Raw genomic sequence first — 23,558 nt, 5'->3', positions numbered from 1 at the left:
TTACCATCCTAAGCTAAATTGAATTCTTTCACTTGATCTGAAACTCTTCAGTTGCAATTTTGTCTCTGGCTTTTTCCAGTTTTTATTTTCCACTGTCTAGAGATACTCTAGAAAAATAGAGTTTTAGAAGCTCTGTGCTTCTGAGAGATAAGCTGAATCCTCAGCAGCGTTTCCATGAGCACAGGACCCCAGCTAGTGCTTGAGTGTCCTGCATTCAACATCCATTAGATGATTCATTCAGGTATTTGTAACCAGTGCTGTCCTGTGTGTGCAGAGATAATGCTAATACAGCAAGCACTCAGTGTGCCCTACGATGCATTTTTCTCTAAATCCTTCGCTAATTCCTGATGAAAACTGTTTATGCTGTTTATTACTCACTGATGCTGTCCCTGTAATCTTATTCCATACACTGTATATCATGGAAGCACCTGCCCACCCTGCAATTGAATATCCAGCAATTTTTTTTCAGAGATGTCTAATCCATACATCCATGGAGATTATCCTGCTTGGCTAAAGCAGACTGCGGGACACAGTTTTCAGTTTTCTGAGCAGTATCTGGTGTGCCACTGCAGCAGTCCTGGCATGGCCTTAGGTCTGGTAGTACAGCATCCTTGCCCCTTGGCAAAGCCAGGGGGTGATGACTTAAGTTTTGATTTTTTTCAGACTCTGTGCTGCCTAGGGGTGCAGTTCTGAGCCTCACATTCGGTGTCACTCAGCTCTCCACACAGAGTAGGGAGACAAAACAAATCCTTCTCCTGCTGGAGACCAAGGACAATGGTTACAAGTTTTCAGGCCCAAAAGCATCAACAATGGTGGACTGAAGAGAGAAAACAAGAAGGATGGGACTGTATAACATGAAACTGTAATTGGACAATTAACCCCAATGTGCAAATGGACCAAAACTTATAAAAGCGTGTGGTCTTGTGACTGTTTGTCCATTTTGTGACCATTTTGGGTCCACCTTGGGTGTAGCCCTGGCCAGGCTCTTGTCCTGCCCAAGGTGTACCCTAAAGGCCCTTCAGTAAATATCTACTTTATTCTCTAGCTCTGTCCAGTCTCTGTTCCAGGTCAGCCTTCCCAAGGCATGAGTTTCTGGCCGCCCAAATGGGACAGTGAGACATCAGAGGGAGTCATGGTTTGACCATGATTCCTCTTGTGTCCAGGGCTTTAACAGCACCTGGTCCCCTCTTTCCTTCCCAAGTGAAGGCAATTAAGTGTTCTTGCCCAAGTAATTTTTCCAGGTGTGTCCTGGGCACATGGCATTCATGGCAGTTAAACTGCTCCATCTTGAAGTTAACCCAGAATGTATGTGGGGAGACCTGCAGGCTATATGGAGCCATTAAAAGCCCTTTGTCTGACTTTCTGGCATAGCATAGGCAAGAGTCTCTTGTCTCTATTTCTGCATCAAGTGTAGAAATTCCATTTGAGGTGGAGTTTGTCTTTTAGGAAGATTATCTGGATTGTATCAGGTGGGGTGGCAAAGACATCACAGTTTCACTGTGTTTCACTTTAGCAGGGTTTGGATCCTGTTCCTGCCTGCCATGCACACTTTTTTGTACTAGATTTAAGGAGCTGCCAGCTATCAGAAATCTCTGGTTATCGTGGTGTGATTCTTGTGCAGGGCCAGGAGGTGCACTTGATGATCCTTGTCCCTTCTGGTCCACTGGGTCCCTTCCAGTTCAGGATATTCTGTGATTCTCTGATTCTTCTGCTTGAAAGGCTAAACAGGATATTACCTTTGTATGTGTTTGCTGTTAAATGATGACAACACAGATGTTGGTCTTTTTTTTGGTTTGTTTGTGGTGTTTGCTACCTTTCTGCTTCTGCAGTATCTTCCCAAAAAATAATATGACAAAATCTTCCCCTAAATTTGATACCTCTTAGGGCAGACTGTCAGGCTGTTGTCTTCTTTAGTTATTTCAATCCCTATTTTTAATTGCTGCTCCTTAAAAGGTAATCAAAAACTTTCTGAAAATTTTAGTAGTCATTTTTTTGACTCCGTCACTTCCATATGCAAGTGTGGCAATGAAATCTCCAGTGCCAGAACAGATGGTCTTGCAAGCAAACTAGACATTGATTCAAAGTGTTTCAGATGTTTACACTGAGTAACTCTGTATTAGTTCTCTTGCCTCTTTAAAACTGCATGATTACTTAGAGAAGTTTGCATGAAGCCCTTCTGTATGTCTTCTGCTAAACACTAATTTTGTGTGTGTCCTTAGGAGAGTCTGGGTGCATTTACTGCCCACCCATTTTGGGGTAATTCTGAAAGTCCACCAAGCCCCCTTTCAAGAGCTCCAGTTCCCATTTTCTGCTTTCCTAAGTTTTAATTCCAGAGGTAGAAGCCTCCTGTCTGTTCTGCTCTGCCTTTTGCATTAAGCACTTCCCAGGAGCTGTTAGTGTTTAGTTGATGTCTGGCACACCATCACAAGTATTTTTACCTATTTACTTTTTTTTCTTCTGGAAAATTCTTCTGGGTCTCTTTCTAGTCTTTGTTGAAAGTGTGGACAGCACCAGGCCAACCTTGTCCATGAAAAGCAGGAGATGAACCCAGACTAATACTAGTTAGCCTCACGTCATTGCTCAGAGTGAAGAAGTACTGTGAATAAGCATGCAAAAATACACTATAAAAGATATTACATGAAAAATTATTTTGGTCTTAATATTTTACATAAAAAGGAAACCTTCTTACAAAACACATGTATCTAGAACAGGTATATTAAAACACCTTTTTAGAACTTGCTAGGCTTGCTAGAGGAGAAAGGAAAAAAATTCCTATGGAGGACTCAGGTGGAATAGATGATTCCTGGATCTTCACAGAGAATTCTTAGAATGTGCTCTATGGCAATTAGTTTATTGCTTTGCAGGCAGGCTGGCTGAAATCAGTGATAGCTCTCAAGGAGTAAAGGCTTCTCCCAGCCTGAACTGATTATCAGGACCAACCGGTCAGATTAACTCAGAATTTTGCAGGGAAGTGCCTTGAGACAGTGCTTTTTTACTGCTTTAGCCATTTTCTGTCACATTCAGGCTTCTGTATTCAGGCATAAAGAGATAGAGACTTTCCTAAAGAATGGAATGGTATTTTGGCTTCTACAAAGTGTAAGATGGATTGATATCGAAATCACCACCTCCCAGTACTTTCTGCAGACTCAGTGGAATCGGTGGGAGAGACTGTAGCTGTACATCACTTCCATCCTTGATGCATGACATGTAAATTCATTGAGATTTAATATAAACTGGTTTAAAATCAGGCAGCATCTGCTGGATCCATGAATAGCTGCTGGCTGTGTTAACAGTAAAGAGAGCTCGCAGCTGATCCATTTTCTTTTCTATCCTGAAAAGAAAAAGTCAATAGATATAAAAAGAGTAAGTAATAAATATTTTTACACTGCACTGATGAGGCATTCTTGGAAAACAGCAAGCTAAACAACTCTACATAATTCAGTCAATGGAAAAGTGGACTGAGAGTCAGGAAATAATTATGAAAACTGGGAGAAAATTTTCCTTCTGTGATGAGATGTGAAGCAGAAATTGTTAGTGGAAAATATCCATTTGTGAGGAACACTAATTGTGGTTTTCTTAAAATAATAAAAGCACCTAAAAGATACACAGGGGCATGATTTGCAAGTGCACCAGGCAGAGCTGCAGGGAGTTGCCCCTTAAACACCAGCCAGGCCACCAGGGTGGAGGGTGCTCAGTGTCCCAGGGCAGTGGGACTCCTTTGGGAGGACTCCCAGGTGGCAGGAGGCCTACAGAGCACCCTGTAAAATAAATACTAAATACTGTACTTTCTAAACATAGGATGCAATGGAGCTAAATGCCAGCACAGCCTAAAAAAATGCCCTTTGTTAGCCAGAGTAAAGTGTCTGTCTTTCTTGTTGAATGCTGCGGAAGGGGAGGGGAAAATAATATTCAGAGCTATAAAAAGACTCTCCAAAAGATGCAGTTGGGAGAAGTGGGAGGAGGCAGAGATGAAGTGTAGATTTAGAATGTTGAAAAATGATTATTTTATCCAAATCAGCTGGGTGGCTTGTTCTTTTAGACTATTATTGCCACCAGAACCTCAGCCCTGCTCTAAATCAACTCAGCATTTCATCAAGAAGCCTATTCTTTGCTTTAAGAGACCAGGAGTGCACAATTATGGGTTTCTTTTCCCCCTTGCATAATAAAATTGGGAGATTATCATCAAGTTTCTATTCAGATTTTAGGAAGGCTTTTTTATTTTATTTTTGAAACCCATTTTTGTCTGTAAAAGCTCCCTGTTCAGGCCAGCATGTGGCAATGATTACTGCTGTAAAGGCTTCGATGGAGATGTGCTCTATTTCATTCTCAATGAGGGTTGATGGCATTTTGAGAGGCTCAGAATATCCTTTGATTACTGTATAAAACAGGTTGGGGAAGATGGTAGTGCAGTGTGCTCATAGGGGGGGCTGCTGCTCCTCCCAGGATTGCTCATCAACTTTCTTTTCTGCCTTTTTTTCTATTTTTTTTTTTTTCCCCCCCTTTGTCTTCCATGTCACGATCACAAATCCTGGGTGTGTTGTACTTTTGGTCCTATTCTCCATCCTTCCCCTGTTTTGGGATTTGAAGCTTGAGGTTTGTAGAGAAAAGGAGATGCTGCTGGTCCTGTGTTTTGGAGGGAGCAGGAGCAGTGTCCCCCGTGTCCCACGGGGAATTGTTAGAATGGGTGAGAAATGGTGCTCGTGCCTTTCAAATTGTGGGGAATTGCCTCAGTGTTAAAAGGTGCCATTTGCTGCAAAGTGTTTTGGAGAGTGTATTAAGAAAGAGAGTGACAGAAAGCCAGTGACAGGAAGGATGGGGGAGTCAAGGGGGTTGTAAGGAAAAGACAGGCAATGCCAGCTGTCTCTCTCTGCTCTGCTCTTTGTTTGACACTCAGACGCATTTGTGTCTTTGCATTAGATGCAAAGTAAAAGGCAAAGGGAATCCTTGCGTCTCCCTTCTTGTGTCATGCTCAGATCAAAGTGCATATTGTGCTGGCTGAAATCCCTTTCCCAGCCCCTCTGGAGGTGGGGAGGATGCAGGTTTCTGAGGTCCAGAGTGGTTTCCAAGCCTTTGGTGCCATGCAGCAGGAGAATGCTTTTATTTCCAGCCTGGGTATTGGGCTCCAAGAGATGAGGCTACAGGAAAGCATTTCACCTACCTTCTCCTGTCAGTGTAGCTGGATACTGAGTTTTGTGCCCAAACTGGGCATCCCTTAAGAGATTATTTTCATTGGCAGAATTGTCATCTTTGACTTCTCTACATGGTGAAGTGTTAGATTGAAAATAAATGGTTTATGTCTGGTATTTTCCAGTAACAGCACAGGAAATATTGCTATGTATAGTATGTTGTTTCCCATAGCACTGTGCCAAGATTTTGTTTGTGATCTATGCCATTTACTGTTCACAGCCCAGGCTAATTTAGTCCTGGAAGGCAGCTTGGATATCCCAATCCATATGGATTGCTCTAAAAGAATTAAAGGGAGTTAACTCTTAAAGAGTTAAGTGTGAAAACAGACAGCTGTTAGGAGAGAACATTATGCCAGAGAAAGTGGTGAGGACTCATCTGAAGCTGAGAAGTTGGTCAGTACTGACCTGAACCCAAGGGCCAGTGAAACATCCGTACTGACCTTGGACAGGTTCAGGGATGTCTTCAGGGATCCTTTTGCCAGGATATGGGCTGGCATATCCATCTGACACAGGCAGCCCATGGGAACTGAGAGCTCAGGCTGCCTGCAAAACCTACCTGTCCTCTGGCAAACAGCGACCAGAAAAAACTCAGATGTAGAAAAAGCCTCAATCTTTGTTTCTTCTGTTTATTTTTTTCCTTGCTGATCTAAGCTGGATGTTTTGTGTCTCCATTGTAGAAGAAGCAGTTGTTGGAGACTGAAGCAAACACTTCACACAGGCTGATGCTTACGTTGCTTCTGTACTTGTGATCAACATTTAAGTTAAAATATGACACATTCTGAGAAAAGGTACTGCTGGAAAAGAGGCTGGGACATCATAATTTCCCATAAAGATTCCCTGATCCCCGACTTCATGGCCAAGGAACGCCAGACTTTTGCCAGGTGCTGTGAGCTGTAGGGACAGATATGCTTGAACCTTAGCAGTCCAGGGAGGTGTCTAATTCTTTCTTTTTATGTATGGCCCTTCTCTGAGCTGGGACTGAGACCAGAAGCCCAGAGAGGTCTGCAAAGCCTTCTAGCAATTGCTACACAAACTGCATTCCATTTCTGTTTGACATTACACAGCGATCTCACGGTGCGTGTTTCTTCCTTTGATTTTCATCTCAGAAATGTTTGCTGTCTGGAGCGGGGCAGAGTAATCAGCAAATTCTGTGGAAGCAGGACTGCAGCCAAGCAGACGTGGCTGTTTTCCTGGAATGGTCTTTCCTATTTGAATTTCAGTTTGGATCAGTTGTAAATACCAGGCTGCTCCCTTGGAATGTCGCTGGAGTTTGCTTGGGGGCTGGTGGGACACTCTGCATCGTGTGCTCTGCCTGCAGCCCCGCCAGACCATCCCAAATGTTATTCACATCCACGCACATAAATCAGCTGTCTTTCCTGCAGAACTGCTGAAATTTTGGTGTTGCAGCAAGGTCTCGCATCTCACAGTGCTTTGGTTTGGTGACTTGAGCCCGGATAGTCCCTTGGTTTGAAATTAGGTGAGGAGTTTCTAGGGGAAGGAGGAGAATGAGTCGTTTCTGGGGGCACACAGCCCACGACTGATGAACGGTACAGAGAAGTTGCCAGAGCTTGCTCAAAGCAGATAATCATTGATTTGCTTGAGGCATGGAGCACGGGGTGCCCCTGAACAGGAGCTGGGAGCAGCATCCCAGTGAGAATGCCGGGAGTGTTTTACTCGTGCTCTGTGTTTGATGCTTTCTGTGTACGAGAGCAGAAGGAGAGGAGGAGGGAGCTGGGTTTTCTGCACTTTGAGCAGTGTCCGAGTGGGCTCAAAGACGTGTGTACATTCGTGCTGGTGAATGGCAAAGTCTTGCCTTTAGCAGAGAGAAATCTTCCAGTCCCACGAGTTAAGCGGGCTGCTAAGGGCAAGAAATAGCAATGATTGTGCAACGTTGTATCAACATTTCTGTGGGTGGCCAGGAAAACCAGCGCCCGGCAGGGTTTGATTTCATTACAGCTTAAGATGCAGCCAGAAAATATTATGTCCCTGCTATAAAGGGGGAGATATTTACCTTTAGGAGATTTTAGAAGCAAGGCATTGGGAAATGAAATTAATGAATAGAAAGCAATAGCACAAGCCAATATTCACAGAAATGCTATTTACCACTCTTTGATCGAGGCTCATTTTGCACAAACATTGGCTGTTATAACAGCTGATGTGTTGCTGGTATTTCATATCAGAGGGCCTTGGGAAAAGGCTTTAGGAGACATTTTCTTGGGTTTTATTCTTTCTCCGCCTTGTCATGTTTTTGCCTAAAATTCAATCATGTGCTGTACAGAACGAAATCAGAATGAAATCTTGGGCATTTCAGCTTGTGGGCAGTTAAAAAAGTGAGGCTCCTTCTGGAGTGTGATGAGTTTCCCTGTCAATGGATGTGTGCACTTCACAACTAATGGATGTAACATGCATTACACCATCAAATGGGAGCTGGTATTGATTTTTTTTTTTTTTTTTTTTTTTTTTTTTTTTTTTTTTTTAAGTATGAGACTTCTTAAGTAGTAAGAAGCTGAGACTTCTTAAGTAGGCTTAAGTTGTGAGGTCTTGGAGCAACCAGCCACTAAGGTCTCTATCTATCTCAAAAAGACAGAGATGATCATTCCAGTGAGACTTTTTTGGATCAGAAATCCAAAGTTCTAGTGCTTTTCAGTAAAGGAATACCCACTGGTTTTTTCAAGGTAGTATTTAAAATGCAAAAACACCCCCCACCACCACTGCCAAAATTCAACAAAGTAAATTGGATTTCACATACAAAGCAAGCTATTTATGTTTTACCTGGTAAAATCTAAATATATTTTCTTCTCACAGAGCGATTCATGTCCTGACCAATAAGAGTTGTCTGAGGGTAATCTTGGAAGCCTACAAAATTATGAACTCATGTTGCAATTACCAGTCAATTTAAGGGCACTTAAACAATTACATTCAATTTTCAAGCCAACTAAATGGCACCACAGCTGTTTTCTTTGCCTCCTGTTCTAATAGAACAGTGGCCACAAGGTATCACCTCATGGGGAAAAACAGTGAAAAGTAAAACAAATATGCAGACAGCAGTGGGGGAGAAAAGCCACGTGTAAAGTTCTGTGGTCAGGGTGTGTTGCAAGACAGATATGTTTAGCACAGCATTAAAGGAGAGGCATGGAAAACACAGTTACATGAATCTTAGTTGGCAGGTCACTGACTGGAAAGGCTCTTGTCAGCAAAAATAGCAATAAAGACATTAATGGCAGCCAGTTGTCCCCTGACACCTTGGGACACCTCAGGGCTGAGCTGCGAGGACCTGTTCTTTACCTGTGTTGTTATAGTTGCAGAGCATGCATTTAAATATGAGAGTCACAGCCAAGAAGAGCTAAAGATAAAACAGTGGGTTTAGCCCTTTGTGCTGAGGATGGAGCAGAGCCCACAGGCACATAATGTGGCCACCCTAGAACAGTACTTTTTTTAAGCTGCTAATCATCTGAACTTTTGCTGGCAGAGGGCTATAGCCCTGTGTGCAGAAGTCAAACCTATTGGCAAAAGACATGCTTCTCTAAGTTGTCTTCAAGACATCACTGAAAGATGTGAACTGAGAGTACTTGGAAGACAGCTCTGCCCTTTTTCATCCAGAATCAATGAACCAACCTTTGAGGTTCGTGGGAGTGCCTTCTTGGAAACAAGGAGATGTAAATGAAAGGGGTGTGATACATCCCAGTGGGGCTTTTGTGGACATCCATCCATAACTGCCCCTGAAAGCCTTCAAATATCCACTCTTACATTACCTCCTTACTAAAACTATCTCCAGGCTGAGGAAAAAGCAACAGTGCAGTGTCTCAGAGCCCTCAGTAGGGCTTTAAAGTAGCATCTGGCAGGCTCAGGAGATTTTTTTGTATCCATTTGCCTAACACATTCTGCACTGTAGCCTGTCCTTGCCCATGTATCATTACAAATCTGGAGGGTCCGGAGGCAATCACAGCATCTCCAGTTTTCAGGGTGTTCCCTGATTGAATGGACCTTCCCAGTTGTCCCAAACAATCCTGTTGCACAAGCAACTTGTGAAGTTGGAGGCTTACTGCAAAGTCTGCATCCAGTGTTGCTGGTGTCTGTTCTCTTTTAAAAAGTAACACCTGGTAAAGTGTCTTATGTTCCTCCTTCACTCGCAGTGAGCCCAGGTGGGATCAGTGGCTCTATCTCACACTGGTGACACACACAGCTTGTTGGGGGTCAGGCATTTGCCCTGGCTGACTTTGAATTTTGGGTCCAGCTAGAAGATCTGACTGATCTGCGTGTTTCTCCCAACTGGCTCGTACAGCTCATGTGACTTGTTTCATTCATGTGGCCTCTTGTTATGTATCCACCATCCAATTTTCTTTCCTATTAGAGTGAAATTGGACACAGCCCTCCTTCTGCGTGTACCCCTATGTCAGGAGTAAGTATTTCACATTCAGCCTACATCCTTTAGGCTTTCTTCCTTTCTTTACTACTTTTTTTTTCTTTTTCAAACTCCTTTTTCTTCCATAAATGACCTAAAAGACAACAGTGTATATATATATATATATAAGTGTATATATAAGGAATCAAATAGTTAAGATCTTCAGACTCAGCCTGGATTAGTGTACAGACTCTAAGGACTCACACCCAAAATTCTGACACTTTTCTTGGAAAACCATTTAGGTAAAAGGCTTGGATGAATCCGTGCATCTTTCCTTCCTATCCATAGATCATGATGTTGGAAGCTCCTTTCATGTCCGTGCTGACAAGCAAAATGGCAGGTTGAGTTGAATCATTGACTTGAGGTGCCAATACAAACACAGGCCACCAGCCTGAAACACATTTCCTGGTGGAATTGCACATGGTGTGAGTGACCCCATGATTCTCACCACAGGACACACTAAAAGCATCACCCCAGGAATGAACAGAGATGCTTGTGGTTTCTACCCCAGGCAGGAGGAGATTTCCCTAACATGATGTTTAAAGGGCTTTGATCAGAAATCAGGGGAGGTTGCCAGACTAATAGAAGAGGAAATACCACTTTTACCTCTTGCAGCTGTGTGTGTCCAGCCTCCATGTTCCCAACAGGAGACGCGTTTCCCTGCCCCATTCCTATCCCCGCTGAACACCGGCTGGGAAGACCGATGCTTTGTGGGTCCACACCAAACCCTGGCAGTGCAGCATGTTCAGGGCTTCCCCTGCCCAGCATGGCAGGAGAGGCACAGGAGGTACAGCCATGACTTGCTGTGGAAGCTTCTCCCCTGGGGAGCCTCCTTTCTCATGCTGTGATTTTTCTCCCAACAGAACCAGTTTGTGTACCGGGACGGCGGCTACGCTGCGGAGGTGCCGATGCTGTACAGGGCTCCAGGCTGCATCATTCCAGAAGCCCCAGCTGCTCAAGGAGCCGCAGCAGAGATCTTTGAAGACTCTTGCTGCAATGGCACGATGAAGAAACAGGTGGCAACCCTGGCAAAAGAGGACAGCAGCACCCAGAGGTACAGCGCTGACCCCACCATCTTTGTTCCCGAGCGGGTCGCGCGGGGAGAGCTGGATGAGGACGGATACATGACACCTATGCGAGACAAACCTAAAACAGGTAAATATTGACTTTCCAGAAAGGCTCCTGCTCTAGCCTGGCTACATTTATTCTATTTGTACGTCAGCAGCTTTTCATCAAAAAATGACTTTATTGAGTTACCCATCAAGGTTGAAGCATTCTGACTAGGTTAATATTCCTTTACACGGGGATTTGGTTTTCTCTCCTGAATTTTCTACTTTGATATGCTCAAATGTGCCAGTATGTCAAAGTTGGTAAGTCCTCCTTTTACTTTTTTGAGAAATAACAAGAGGAATGAAAAAAAGCCAAGCCCCCTTCTTACCGAAACACAAATCTTCAGTCATTTCAATGAAAGGATATATCTTCAGCCAGCCACAGTCCCAACTTTGCTTTGTTTATTGATCTTATTCTTGGTATTGTGCTTGGTAAATGTCACGTTGAACCTACCACAGAACTGATACACAGAGCTGACATTTTATACCCAAGGGAAGCCTAGGATTAAAAGAACAAGATGTGCTTTAAAGAGAGCATCACTGCAAGGGGAAGATTGCCTAAATCTGTGCTGGCTCAGCATGCTGCACTTCCCAGTTTGCCCTCATTCATTTCTTACTCTTTAAATAACGATAGCAGTCATTTAGATGTAAGGGGATGTGTCATTATTCGTTTGCTTCCAAAGCCTTGTGATAGCTTTAAAGAAATTAATAAATGCAAATGTAAATGACAAGTCACTACTGTGTTTGCTAAGAATTTGGAAGCCACTTGTCCTGTTTGTTACATGATAGAGGAATGGAGGGAGCCCTGGGGCTCGACCCGCAGCAGCAGCAGTGGAGGGAGTCTCCCTTGCAGTGATTTACTTTGTGTGAGCCCACATCTACGTACCCATACAGGTGCACCCTGGGGATCCTTAGAGTTCTGCAGGAGCCACCTGAGCCCTTGGGAATGTGGCAGCAGCAGCTCAGGAGAACGCAGCTCCTGCCTGACCCCCTTGGCACAGACACAGGGTTGTCACAGTGTGGCCACATCTGTGTGTTCCATGCCAGCTGCAGGGCTCAAATCAAAGCACTGCTTGGCCGTCGTCACTAAACAAACAAATATTCCCACTATTCAGCTCGTGTTCAGTGACGTGTTAGCTGCAGGTTCAAAGGTGTTCACTGGATCTTGAACTTTTGCCTTTAATAATTTTGGTCCCATTCTGGATGGAACCAGATGATCCCTTGCACCAGGACTCTGTGGCGGTGTGTGCAGAGCCCGTGAGCAGCACCGTGCTGCTGGAAATGGGGTGTTAATCCACAGCAAGTGATTCGAGGCAACTGTAACCTGCTCTAAGTCCTATTTTGCAGCTGATCTAAGGCTCTCTTGTTCCCTTTCTAGGGCTCATTTGTATAACTTTCTTTTTCATAATGCTTCAAGGCCCTTTGTCCTTCAGGGATGGAAGGATTTTAATCAGGCAAATTGTTCTGTTAGAAATGAAGCTGTCTTAAAAGTTAGCTCTTGGGGATAGGCTTTGTGCAGAGAGGCTTAACTGAGATTCCTATAGAGCTTTCTGGATGGAAGGACTGCAGAGCAGAGGCTTTGCTAACAGGTCCAAGGTTGCAGAGGCAGAAGTCATTCAGCGTGTTTGGGTCTGTAAATCACACAATGAGAGGAAGTCCGGGGGACCACATGGACAATTGTTCAGTAAGAGCTGTAGTTTAGCTCGCCAGTGTGTTTGATAAGTCAGTCTTCCGAGGTACCTGTTTTAACCCATCCTGTCTGTTTAGCTGGTAAATACTTCATTTTTCACAAGTGTGTGTTCAACACAGTTGGCTCCTGATCCCATCTGGAGTTCTTGGAATGGCTGAGGTGGAGGGTGCTCTAGTCCAAGTGGTGCTTCTGGTCAGGTGATGCTACATGGATAGATTACTACCACTCTTGGCTGACTTATTTTTTATCTTCCTTTAGATTACCTAAACCCAGTGGAAGAGAACCCGTTTGTTTCCCGACGAAAGAACGGAGATCTCCAAGCTGTGGACAACCCGGAGTACCACAGCGCTCCCAGCGGGCAGCCCAAAGCGGAGGATGAGTACGTGAACGAGCCGTTGTACCTCAACACTTTTGCCAACACCTTGGAAAAAGCCGAGTACCTGAAGAATAACTTGCCAGAGAAAGCCAAGAAGGCCTTTGACAACCCAGACTACTGGAACCACAGCCTGCCCCCACGGAGCACCCTCCAGCACCCGGACTACCTGCAAGAGTACAGCACAAAATACTTTTACAAACAGAACGGACGGATCCGGCCCATAGTGGCAGAGAATCCTGAATACCTCTCCGAGTTCTCCCTGAAGCCTGGCACTGTGCTGCCCCCGCCGCCCTACAGACACCGGAATACCGTGGTGTAGTGGCTGTGCTCTCACTCAAGTGGAAAGGCAACCCCTTCTAGCTGCCTCACTCATACTCCCTCGCTCCCCCTTTCTCCCTGCCCTTGCTCATCCTCCCTCCCTCCCTCCCTCTCTTTCTCCCATGAGCTTCCTCTTCTTGCCAGTTCACTCATTTTTGATATTTCTAAGTGGAAGGATGTCATGGAGTTGGTTGCAGATTGGGTTGGGAACCTGGAAGGAAGGAAGGAAGGAAAGAGACTGAAAGAAGGAGTGTGCAACGTGGCCTTTCCCACTTCCAGCAGATGCAGAGGTTGGACGCCCAGAGAAGCCAGCTGGTACTAGGAAAGGCCGGTGGCAGTACTGCTGATGAGCACGTTCTCAGTGATTCAACCAGACACTGTAGGGAAAGCCACAGAAAGGCTGATTCTTTCAACAGGAACTGATGAGAGTCTGTACAGCATTCCTGGAAATCTCCATGCAATTTCCATCAGGGTGAAAAATGGACAATTTTTATATCCTGTGTGATAGCATAGTAATTGAGATTGAGAATGCAATTTCTTTCTCTAACACTTTATATCCCAGCAACTGAAAATGGCTAACATAGCTTTTCAAAAACATTGAGATCTTCATTGTGGCTTTCCAAGAAATGATAATGTGACTCCCACATAGAGCTAAACCCTTCTTCTGAGCCACACCGTGATTTTGTGCCAATTCCCAGCCACAGAGACTCCTGATCAGAACTGGTACGTGACGTGACCATTTTTGTACGTGTGCCAACACAACAAACACTTTAAACACAAAATACCTTTCAGAAGAGAGTAACAGAACCACACCTCCAATATGTGTTCCTTTTGAAGCTAAAAAACAGGCCAAGAAATGAAGATTTGTATGCCAAAAGCTTTGCTTTCCTGTTTTATACCTGCTGACTATAAACACTTCAAAAGATTGTCAGTAATTCTTCCCTCTTTTCCTTCTTCATGGTCATGAAGGGAGCTGGGGATGCTGTCAGGCAACACTGAGGACAAGACAGAGAACTGAAGAGTTTGATATTCTGTGGGGTGGGGTGGGAAGGGTCCTTTAAACTGGAAGACAGACACTGGACTGGAGAAAACGCACATAGCGGTTCACTGGAAAGTTAGTTTGCACTTAACCTCTAATTTTATTTGAATTTTCTGGATTTTGAATGAAGCAATATGGAAGTGACCAGCAAAATACAAAATAATAATTTTAAATTAAAAAAGAAATATAAGTTATTTGTAAAGGATGACTGTGGAAATGCCAAAATGAAGAAAATCAAGTCTTTGGAACAATGTCTGCCACTTCTGAGAGGCCAATGCAGTGACTGCTTCAGAGAATACAGTGGCAGAGCAGCCAGCTCTTCCTGCTGCTCTGTGAAGGACAGCAGAGCAAGCCCTGGAAAGGATCAGGGGAGGAAAGTGTCCTGCTCTGGCTTGCAGCGCAGTACAGAATACCATTTTTCTAAAAAGAGGAATACTCTGGCACAGAAGACAGTGCATATGAGGTTTGAGAAATCAAAATGTGCATGATTTGCAGAGCTTTCTGTCAAAAATGTAAATAAGTATGAGTCAGTCTCCTTGCACTTAGTTCTGCTTTTATCAACCTCAGATTTTAGGTAGGCATCCCCTGACCTGCTCCTCTTTGGAAATCTCTTTCAAACCAGAGTTCTGGACATTTTTAGAGACCTGGGGCAGATGGAGCTGGGAAAGGAGGCGTAAGGGCCGGAGACACCAAGGCTTGCTCCTGGCACACCATGACCACATGTGTAGCGGCATTCGTGAGCCTACTTCCCACCAAACATCTTAAGGAACTGTTAGGTACCTTTGGAGATCTGCCTGTCCCTATCCATCAAGGCTTTTAAAGGGAAGAAACAATACCTGGTGCGTGGCGATCTTGGGTGATGCAACAGCATTTAAGTTTATGTGCTTTAGCTCTGTTAGGGCTGACGTCTTTGGGGTGACCTAACCTGGCAACAAAACCAGAAACTGGAATGGCATCACCGTCCTCTAAATTCCTGCCATTCCAACAGCTTGCCACCTTTAATCTTAGGGAAGCAGAGGAAGGGAGTAAGAAACAAGCAATAGTTACCTGAAGCTTAGTGGCTGAGGCTCAGCTTGCCAAAGGTGTGAAGAGGTGTTAAACCTGGGTTGGTTGTCACCCTTGTAGGTGGAAAACTGTGTGTGACCAGAAGGCTGGGCTGTTCCTGCACCAGGTGTGTCCAGGCCAGCTGCAACCAGGTCTGCATCAAGTACATAGCTGAAGGTTCTGAAAGCAGAAAGAGCGGGTACAGATCTTTGAGCTGTTAAAAGGAGATTGGGTCAAATGGTACTGAGGTGGTTTGTGGTGATAGGACCAAATGGCCAGCAGACCGCTGGATATGATGGATATAATCCTGCACTGAGGGGCCTCTTGTGGTGCCTCTGGTAGCTCCTCACCATCTTAGGGACGGGGGCTGGGGCATAGAGGGTGCCATGAGGCCCTGGGGGGCTGCTCCAGGGAAGGTTTGCCCACAGCAGTGCTCGCAGGCCAAGGTCTGCCAGGCTGCCTGGGGACAGAGACCAGCACAGCAATGTGGGCGCCCCGTTTCAGCACAGCAGCTGCCTGCAGCACCATGGGTAGGTGGAGAAAGGTTGGTTTGTCCCTGAACAAGTCTTGTAACAGAGTAACTCCTAATGGAGAAAAAATAGAAAATAAAATGCTGGTGCAGCTAACGTGCTGGAATTCAGAGATGAACTCAGAGGCTGCGGGGGCAGACAGAGGCAGGCACATCTCCAGAGCCAGGCACTGGGGTGGAGCTGTTCACACGAGGTGAGGCCTTTTTGTTTCTCTGGTAATGAAGTAGTGCTCGTGTTAGCAACAGGCCCATGGAGTAATCCAAATGTAAATACTGGTGGGGTTTAACAGTTTAACATTTTATTTCTTACAAGGCTCAAATTGTTTATTAATTTTATTTGTTGACTGTGGGTGTGCTATAATATATTAGGTAACGTGGAAATGCAGAGGTTCCTGCAAGTGGAGCGGCAGGAAAGCTGGAACAGGAGCTTGGGCTCTGCCTGACAGCCAGGATGAGCCATGCAGAGCCATACTACTGGGGTCTGGGATAGCAGAGGACAGGCAGAGACTTAATGAACACAGTGATTCGGGATGAGGGAGAACTCCACACACTGCAGCTTCACAATATTATTATTATTATTATCATTATTATTATTTTCTGAGCTTCTGGTTTGAGTTGCAGTTGTCAAAGCTGGCTCTTGCCCTATAGATGGGCCTGTGTGGTGCTGAGGCTGCTGGTGAGCCAGCCCAGAGGGCTGCAGTTATCTGAACCCTGCCCCTTTCTTCTGGAAGAGGAGTTCTGAGCTTAGCTGGCAGGTTTTGCCTCTTTGCAAGAGATAGTTTAATCACAGCTAAAGAAAAAAAAAAAAAAAGAAACAGAGAGCAGAAGTGTTTGGCTGCTTTCATCTGATCAGCAGAAACACCTGGCTGTGCTTAACTCACACCTTTGCCTTACTGGGTGTTGCTGCTGGCTTGGTGAAAGAACTTGGGCAAGTGCACATGGCAGTATCATGGCAAGCATTCAGCTGGGATTCATATGGGAGGAAAGATGAAGGCCAAGCTCTTTAATGCACGATGACAGGTTTTGGGGAAAAGTACAAATATCCACACGCTGCATGTTGTCAGCACAAAGCAGCAGGTGAGCATATCCACAGAAGCACTTTGGGTGTAATTCACTCTCTAGTGCTACAGAGGCATCTGTACACAGCACACTTAGGTTTGGTGGGTTTTAGAATGCAGTCTGCTGTTCATGAATGTTCTCCCTCCTCTTGTCAGGGCCTGTGTGATGGGAGAGCAGCGACCAGCTTTTCAAGAGCACATTTTACCTGAGTGTGGATCAGCCACTGTCCAAGGCACAAAGCAGTGTGCTAAAGGAAAGAGAATAGATTATTTTGTCCTGATCTTTCAGTGTTACTTGTCCTCGCTGTTATTACCTACCTGAGGGTTACTGCAAGCAGACACTGGGACCGATTGACTCACTGTAACATAATTGGCTGAAACCAACTACTTTTACATTTACTTCTTCCGATCTTTTCAGATTTTTCTTTTTCTGAAAAACAGCCAGGAGGGATTTTTACGTGGCCATTGGCTCAGATGTTGCAGAGTAGTTACAACTACATTTCAAACACGTCATCTCTCTCAGGTAGCAAGAGATGGAAATAAATCTGCAATAGGAGCCACCAGGTAGGTCTATTTCAGGTACCCTGAAATCCTTTTCTGTGTACAAAGAAATGCTGTATTACCCCTGGATGTACCACTTACTTGGCAGAAAATGTGCTTCTTATATTCGATGATCTGACACCTGTTTCCACTGAAGATCTCACCCTCAGCCACCGCCAATCCCAGCCCAGAAGGAAGGAGAGTGGCAGCTCTGGAAGAGCAGCTCAGCCCTGATTCTGTGGATCCAGTCTTTCCATAGCTTCAGGTAGAGCTGGGCAGAACAGGGGAGAGGAAGGAGTTGTGAGGTGAGGCACCCTAGAAATACAGCTTGGTTTTGGAGATGGAAAATCAGATAGTGAAGAAAAAAAATCTTTGTCTAAGTGATGTGTCTGTGTAGGTGTTGCACATCATGGAGGCAGCTGACAGAAGGATGGGATTGTTGGAGCTCCTTTATTCGGTCTGGGAGATGAGGAGACTGGCACAAGGCAGGATGAGGCTGTTGGTCATGTAATTCCCCAGGATGGCTGGAAGCATCCCAATGAGCTGTGCTTCCCTGGCAGCCTGGGTGGGCATGTCCTTAGAGAAGGGACAGCCTCTGCAGCACACACAGGGACGTTCCCACTGCAGCGTGCCAGCCCTCTAGGGAGGAAGGAGTGGGAGCACCAGAGGTGCCCAGGGCTGCAAGCTGGGCAGTGCCCATGCATCAGGGCTGGCTGCTCCCTTCACCCTGCACAGCCGGTGCCTCGGGGCTCCCATCCTGGTTTCCCAAGTGCATTTCAGAACTGTGGAGCTCAGATAGAGGGTTTACATGCTTGGAAGGATGTTTGGCTTGAGGGTGAAACAGAGGCTTTAGAATAATGGGAGCAAATTTTCAGCCACCTCTTTCGCTCTTAGAGGGTACCTCAGAGGGGACAATATCACCTCAGTTTCCCTTTGGCAAGTCTCTTTCAAAAGGTGAAGTCTCTGCTCATTTCCAGCTGTCACTTGCTGTGGTCTCACTCCTGTGGATCCTCAACCTCTGCTGCTGATGAAACAGCTCATCTGTGGTTCTGTAGAGATCTTGGATTTGGGTTCAGGTTGTTTTTCAGAAAGCCAGGGCTGGGTGGGGTAGGGTGGCTGGCTGTAGTGCTTGTGTTCCATCAGGCAGGGAGCTGCAGTTGTCCCACAAAGTAGCCTCAGTGAAGCACCACTGTGTGTGCAGGATTCCCTCTTTTTTAAATTTTCTGCCTGTTGCTAAGCATCTGTTATAAAGGTGGAAAAGATCCCTGTTACAAAAGGGGCTTTCAGACTGGGAACTAATAACAAAAATAAAGCTATGTGGTTAGAAGCACCACCCTAAATTGTCCAAAAATCATGTCTCCATGTTAGTTTGAATGTTATTTTAGCACAATTTTAATTTACCACTGTGTGGAATAGTGGTTTGTTTCCATGGTAGGCTCCTTGCTCTTGAGGAAATCACAGGCAGGTGAGGATGTTGGTGGTGCTGCTGCAGTGGTGGCTGGGATCTGCCTCTGAGTTCGGACAGTGCAGAGCACTTTCTAGGGAACTTTGTGAGTGTCCAGGTCTGACTGATGGTGGTGGGGACTCAGTGGGCCTTGAACTCCAGTCTCATCTCCTGACCAGAGCCAGAGGGACACCTCCCACCCAGGGCATCCTCCAGCTGGGGTCTGTGGCAACAATACAGGGAAGGGTGTCAGGGGGAAGCCCAAGGACATCCCAACAGGAAACAAGAGGAATCAAAGCTGGGGGTTGTAGGGTTTTTTCTCCTAAATAATAAAAATTATTTAATTTTAGAAGTGAGCTTTGTGGACCTTGGCAGAGAGAGGTTTTGAGGGGAGCTTTGTAAGGCATTAGGCAGTGTGGGCAGCCATGTCCCAGTTCTTGTCCCATCACCAATAAAAAGCCATGAAATCATGCTCTGGCTGTGTCGTGGGTGAACCCTGTGGGGTGAAGGTGAATCCTGCCCAGCACCCTCAGGCTGCTGGCTCAGGTGTGACAGGTACACAGAGCCATGGGCCGAAACTGAGCGCCTTTTGCCAGCAGTTTGGTCCCCAGCTCAACCTCAGAGCTCTCCTAGGTGGGAAACACTGTATTGTCCATAGCACTCTGAAGACTAAACCCTTTTGGGATGACCACAGTAGAGAACTGTGACTGGTATTTTCTAAGTGTAGATACGTATGCCGTTCTTTCGAGGCAAGGTACTCTGACATATGTAGCATAAACTGGTCCTGCTGTTAAATGGGTCGATTATTAACTGAGCAGCTGTGTAGGGGGTAGCTAACTTTGAATGCATGAAATCACCCTTCCTCTGGACATGGCATGGGAAGTAGGTACCGACTACTTTGTGGTGGGGTAATGCAAGAGGAAAATGCAGGTGAATGAGAAGAGTGGTAATTTTTAATAGTATTTTAAAGATGGAAATTGGTACCCGTTCGATACATCATTCACAATGGTTTTAATCCCTTCTTTTGCCTGGTTTTTGCTATTTCCCCCATATTGTAAGCTGGGATTGCTAAATAGGTATCAGTCCTTGTATAGGGAAGGGAAACTGAGGAGAAGTCTCTTTCTAAGAACAGAGATAGCCAAATTGTATTTCCTGACCTGGTGGTCTTAAACCACTGACTTTTCAGATGAGGCTCATATTCAGGCCCAGGGTATGACATTCCTGTCCCATTGGGATCAAAGACTCCCACCTGGCAGGTGACACTGGGGTGGCACTGAGCTCCTGGTGACTCCTGATGACGGTGCCAGCATGGCCCAGTCCAGAAGAACCAGCAGCACAGATGGGGTGGTCTGGTTTTCTGTCAATCCTCCACGTTCTGAAAGAGCCACAACATAAAACAACAATAGTTCTGCCTTATGAAGTACCTTCAGAAGCGTCAGCATGTTGGGGAAGACACTCATTTCTTGCAAGGTGATGCATTCAGAGTTAGCTGCCTTTCTGAAACAAAAATAAAAAGAAATTCAATACCTACTGTATGTTACTTTGAAAATGTGAATAGTATTTTTATAGCTTGTTAAAGACACAGCTAGTTGCATTTGTAAATAAGGATAATGTTGCTTTTATTTTCCTTGTGAACACCATTGTTTGGAACATAATTGTCCTTAGGGTTGATTTGTATATAGGTAATTTGCTTGTGATTTAAGCCCCTCCTCCCCTTTCCTTTCTCTCCCTTCCCACCTTCTGGTTTTGGTTAGAAGTCCCATTTTCAGCATTCTGTGTGATTCCGTGTTTTAGCACTGTTGTGGTGTGTTCAGACTTTCTGCACTTGCTTACACAGTAGGGTATGCCAATCGTGTGTGGCGTAATGTTACTTTAACCTTTCGTTTCTCATATTTTAGCTGTTGAGAATTATACACTGTTAAAATTCTTACTGACCTGGGTTAATATTAGGTACATATTTTAGCATAATTTCCCTCCTTTTCATGGTTTCTCGGGTTTTTTCTTTTTTTTTTTTCCTTTCCCTTCCCTTTTGTCTTGTTTGGAAGCTGGGAAGAAACCTGTGGATCTTCTCTTTGTGTGGTTCTATTCCCCACCCCCGTGCAGCCCGGAGTTTCTCCTCATGGTCCTTGGGGTAGAGCTTTATCTGTTTGTTCAGGCAAATGTAGACTGCGACCCACCTAGCATCAACCCACACTCATCCCAGCTGAACAATTTGAAAACTGTTCTGCCTTTTTGTTACATGAATCTGTCAGAAATATATTTTTAATTTAATATAAATGAAATTCAATAAAATATGAAACAAAGTCTCTGCGCACAAGTGAAATCTCTTGGAAGGCGTCTTGAGTGCTGCCAGTGCCACGGAGGCCCTGTGTCCATGGAAAGGCCTGGCGTGGCCATGAGCTGGGGCAGCCACACACACCCCAAACACACACAGAAAACCCCACACACGCCCTACAGACACACTGATCCCAAACCATTCCACACACACACACGCCCTACACACAGGGATCAATCGCATCCTACCTGACCCCGGATGGAGCAGCCAAGTCTCCTGTGGAGAAGGTCCTCCAGTTTCCACTCCTTTTCAAGCACACCACAGCTCATGAAGGTGTTGGAATCCCATGCCCCGGCTCACTCACCGGGTGTGCAGTTCGTTCACCCACAGCTGGCTCCACTGGGTTGATTTCTCTCCCAGCTTCATTGCTGGAGGGGATAGAGGGTGGTGTGGGGGAATGATGTATACGTGTATTTTGAGGCATTAATTCAGTGCATACATAAAATCTGACCCTAAGAACCACACACCCCATTATGCAAACATGCACCCCACAGCTACATGCCTTCATCTCACACCCCACCTTGGCCAGGGCTGGCCCTGCCTTTGGCAGCTGCACCTTTAAATCGAGCTGGAAAACAGAGATGCTTTCCAGGCTCTCAGAGGGTTTGAATAAGCCTCCCCCAACCCCAGGAGCTGCCCTCAGTCCAGTGCCCACTCTGTGGCTCATTTCAAGCCCATGACACACACACAGACCTGTGAGATTTAACTGAGGCATTCCCTGCCAGTGCCACAGGTTCATTCCCATGGGGTCTGGCACACACCCTAACTCCAGCTGGTCCCCCTGCCCTCAGTCTGCCTTGCATTGCCCCACACTGCCAAGCCTCTGGAAAGCATTTTAAATTTAGCTGGAAACCTGTAAAGGTCATTTGGCTCTTTGAAGCACATTTTTAAAACGCTCCAGTCTCCCTGGATTGCGACTTTTTTGTTTCGTGAATGGCCTCAACATTTTATGCCCAGCAGCCTGGAAAGGTCATTGCAGACACACACAGTTCCCAGTGCTGGAATCCTGGAACATTCCCCACTGCCTTCAGGGAGCGGGAGCTGTGTGTAACACCACCACTTGCTCAGAGTGGGCTGGGGTGATGTAGTTAAGCATTCACCCTTTAGAACTGTCGGGAAAACTCTGGAAACAGTGCCTGGTGCAGGGATTTGGTATCACTGTGATCTTCACAAGAAAACAGGTCACTTCAGAAGAGAGCAATACATGTTTGAAGATGCATACACACACAGAAACACACACCCCTTTTCCCCAAGTGAGTTTTACATAACTGGCCAAAACATGAAGGAAAGTGTAAATCAATCACCTATTTTTTAGTGAGATATATTAATTTAAAGCCCTCTCATTCCTATTCGTTCAGAATAGCTTGGCAAAGGCCATGGGGTTCAGGTGTTTAAAGTGGCACTGAAAAGCACAGTTTAGCTTTTGCAGGCAGTTTCATGCCGTATCCCTAGTGATGAGGTTCTTTTCTTGTATCCTCACTCTTCAATCTGGCCCACAGCTGCTCAGTGTTCAGCTTACTGAGGTTTGCAGGGGTAGTACTCCGCACATTTTGTCCCACTGCAACAAGCCTGTGCCCTGAGCACTGGGGAAATTGGTTTTGCTCCCTCCAAATGCAAAATAAGCAGCCACTGGCACTGTAACCCCTCTGTTAAGGGCTGGGACCTTCCCAGGAGGAGAGGCTGCTTAACCAATTTCAGTAACAGCTCCAGAATTCAGCAAATCTCTTTAAAGCTTGCACTCAGTGTGCAAACCACACAAGGACGGTAAAGCTGCCGAAGAGGCCAAATGAGCAGCTCATTTCTAACAAGCCCTCCAATGCACTGATGTGAAGTAAAACAGGAATGTAAAAACCATCAGCAAGGAAAAATCAGCTCAGCTCCACTGCTGAGGCTATTGCTAAGGTTCAGGAGCACTTCCTATATCATCACTCAAAAACTGGGCCAGCAAACATTTTGGAGGCTGCTGCCAGAAGCTAGGAAAAGTCAGGAGAGAGAAAACCAAGCTTCCCTTTGGCTCCTTTAACCTGCCTATAACACACTGCTCAGCCCAATTTCTCTGCCAGGCTTACAGGTAGCCCATCACTGTGGTGGGACAGGCGTTCACTGGGCTCTGAGACAGAGCCAAGAACAGCGCTGCGAGGGCACGGAGCGGGGAGCTTGCCTGAAAAGCTGGATTTCTTCCCTGATCCCTTTGTTTTGGCAAATCCTCTCCTGGCACAAGTAAGGTTGAACCTGAAATGTGTCCTCCTGCGACATTTTAAGGCCACATCACTAAATGTCTGCCAGCTGAACAACTGGGAGCATTTTGGCTTCAGTCAACTAAAGCATTCGTTTGGTCCTTTCAAAAATTTGGTGGAGGGTGGTGGAGGGTCTGTGGCACTTTTTTTTTTGGTTTGTGTTGTTGGGGGAGCTTTCATTTGGGTTTTTTCTTTAGCTGTCCACACAGATTTCCCCCAAGCAGGTACCTAGTTTTGCAACATTTTAGAGT

General features: G+C 45.5%; 1 protein-coding gene across 2 annotated transcripts in view; it reads left to right on the top strand.

The window, feature by feature from the left end:
- The window catches only part of ERBB4 (erb-b2 receptor tyrosine kinase 4), a 576,525-nt gene extending 555,449 nt beyond the window's left edge, over positions 1-21,076 (top strand). For both annotated transcript variants that reach the window (XM_058421395.1, XM_058421396.1), the window contains 2 exons: positions 10,452-10,743; positions 12,646-21,076. In XM_058421395.1, coding sequence (XP_058277378.1) covers positions 10,452-10,743; positions 12,646-13,082 — 729 coding nt within the window. In that variant the 3' untranslated portion in view covers positions 13,083-21,076. The remainder of the gene's footprint in view (positions 1-10,451; positions 10,744-12,645) is intronic.
- The last annotated feature ends 2,482 nt before the right edge of the window (positions 21,077-23,558 follow it).

Source organism: Hirundo rustica, chromosome 7 (assembly GCF_015227805.2).
Source record: "Hirundo rustica isolate bHirRus1 chromosome 7, bHirRus1.pri.v3, whole genome shotgun sequence".
Taxonomy (NCBI): Eukaryota; Metazoa; Chordata; class Aves; order Passeriformes; family Hirundinidae; genus Hirundo; species Hirundo rustica.
The sequence above is the reverse complement of the archived record's forward strand: the minus strand, read 5'-3'. Positions and strand labels throughout refer to the sequence as shown.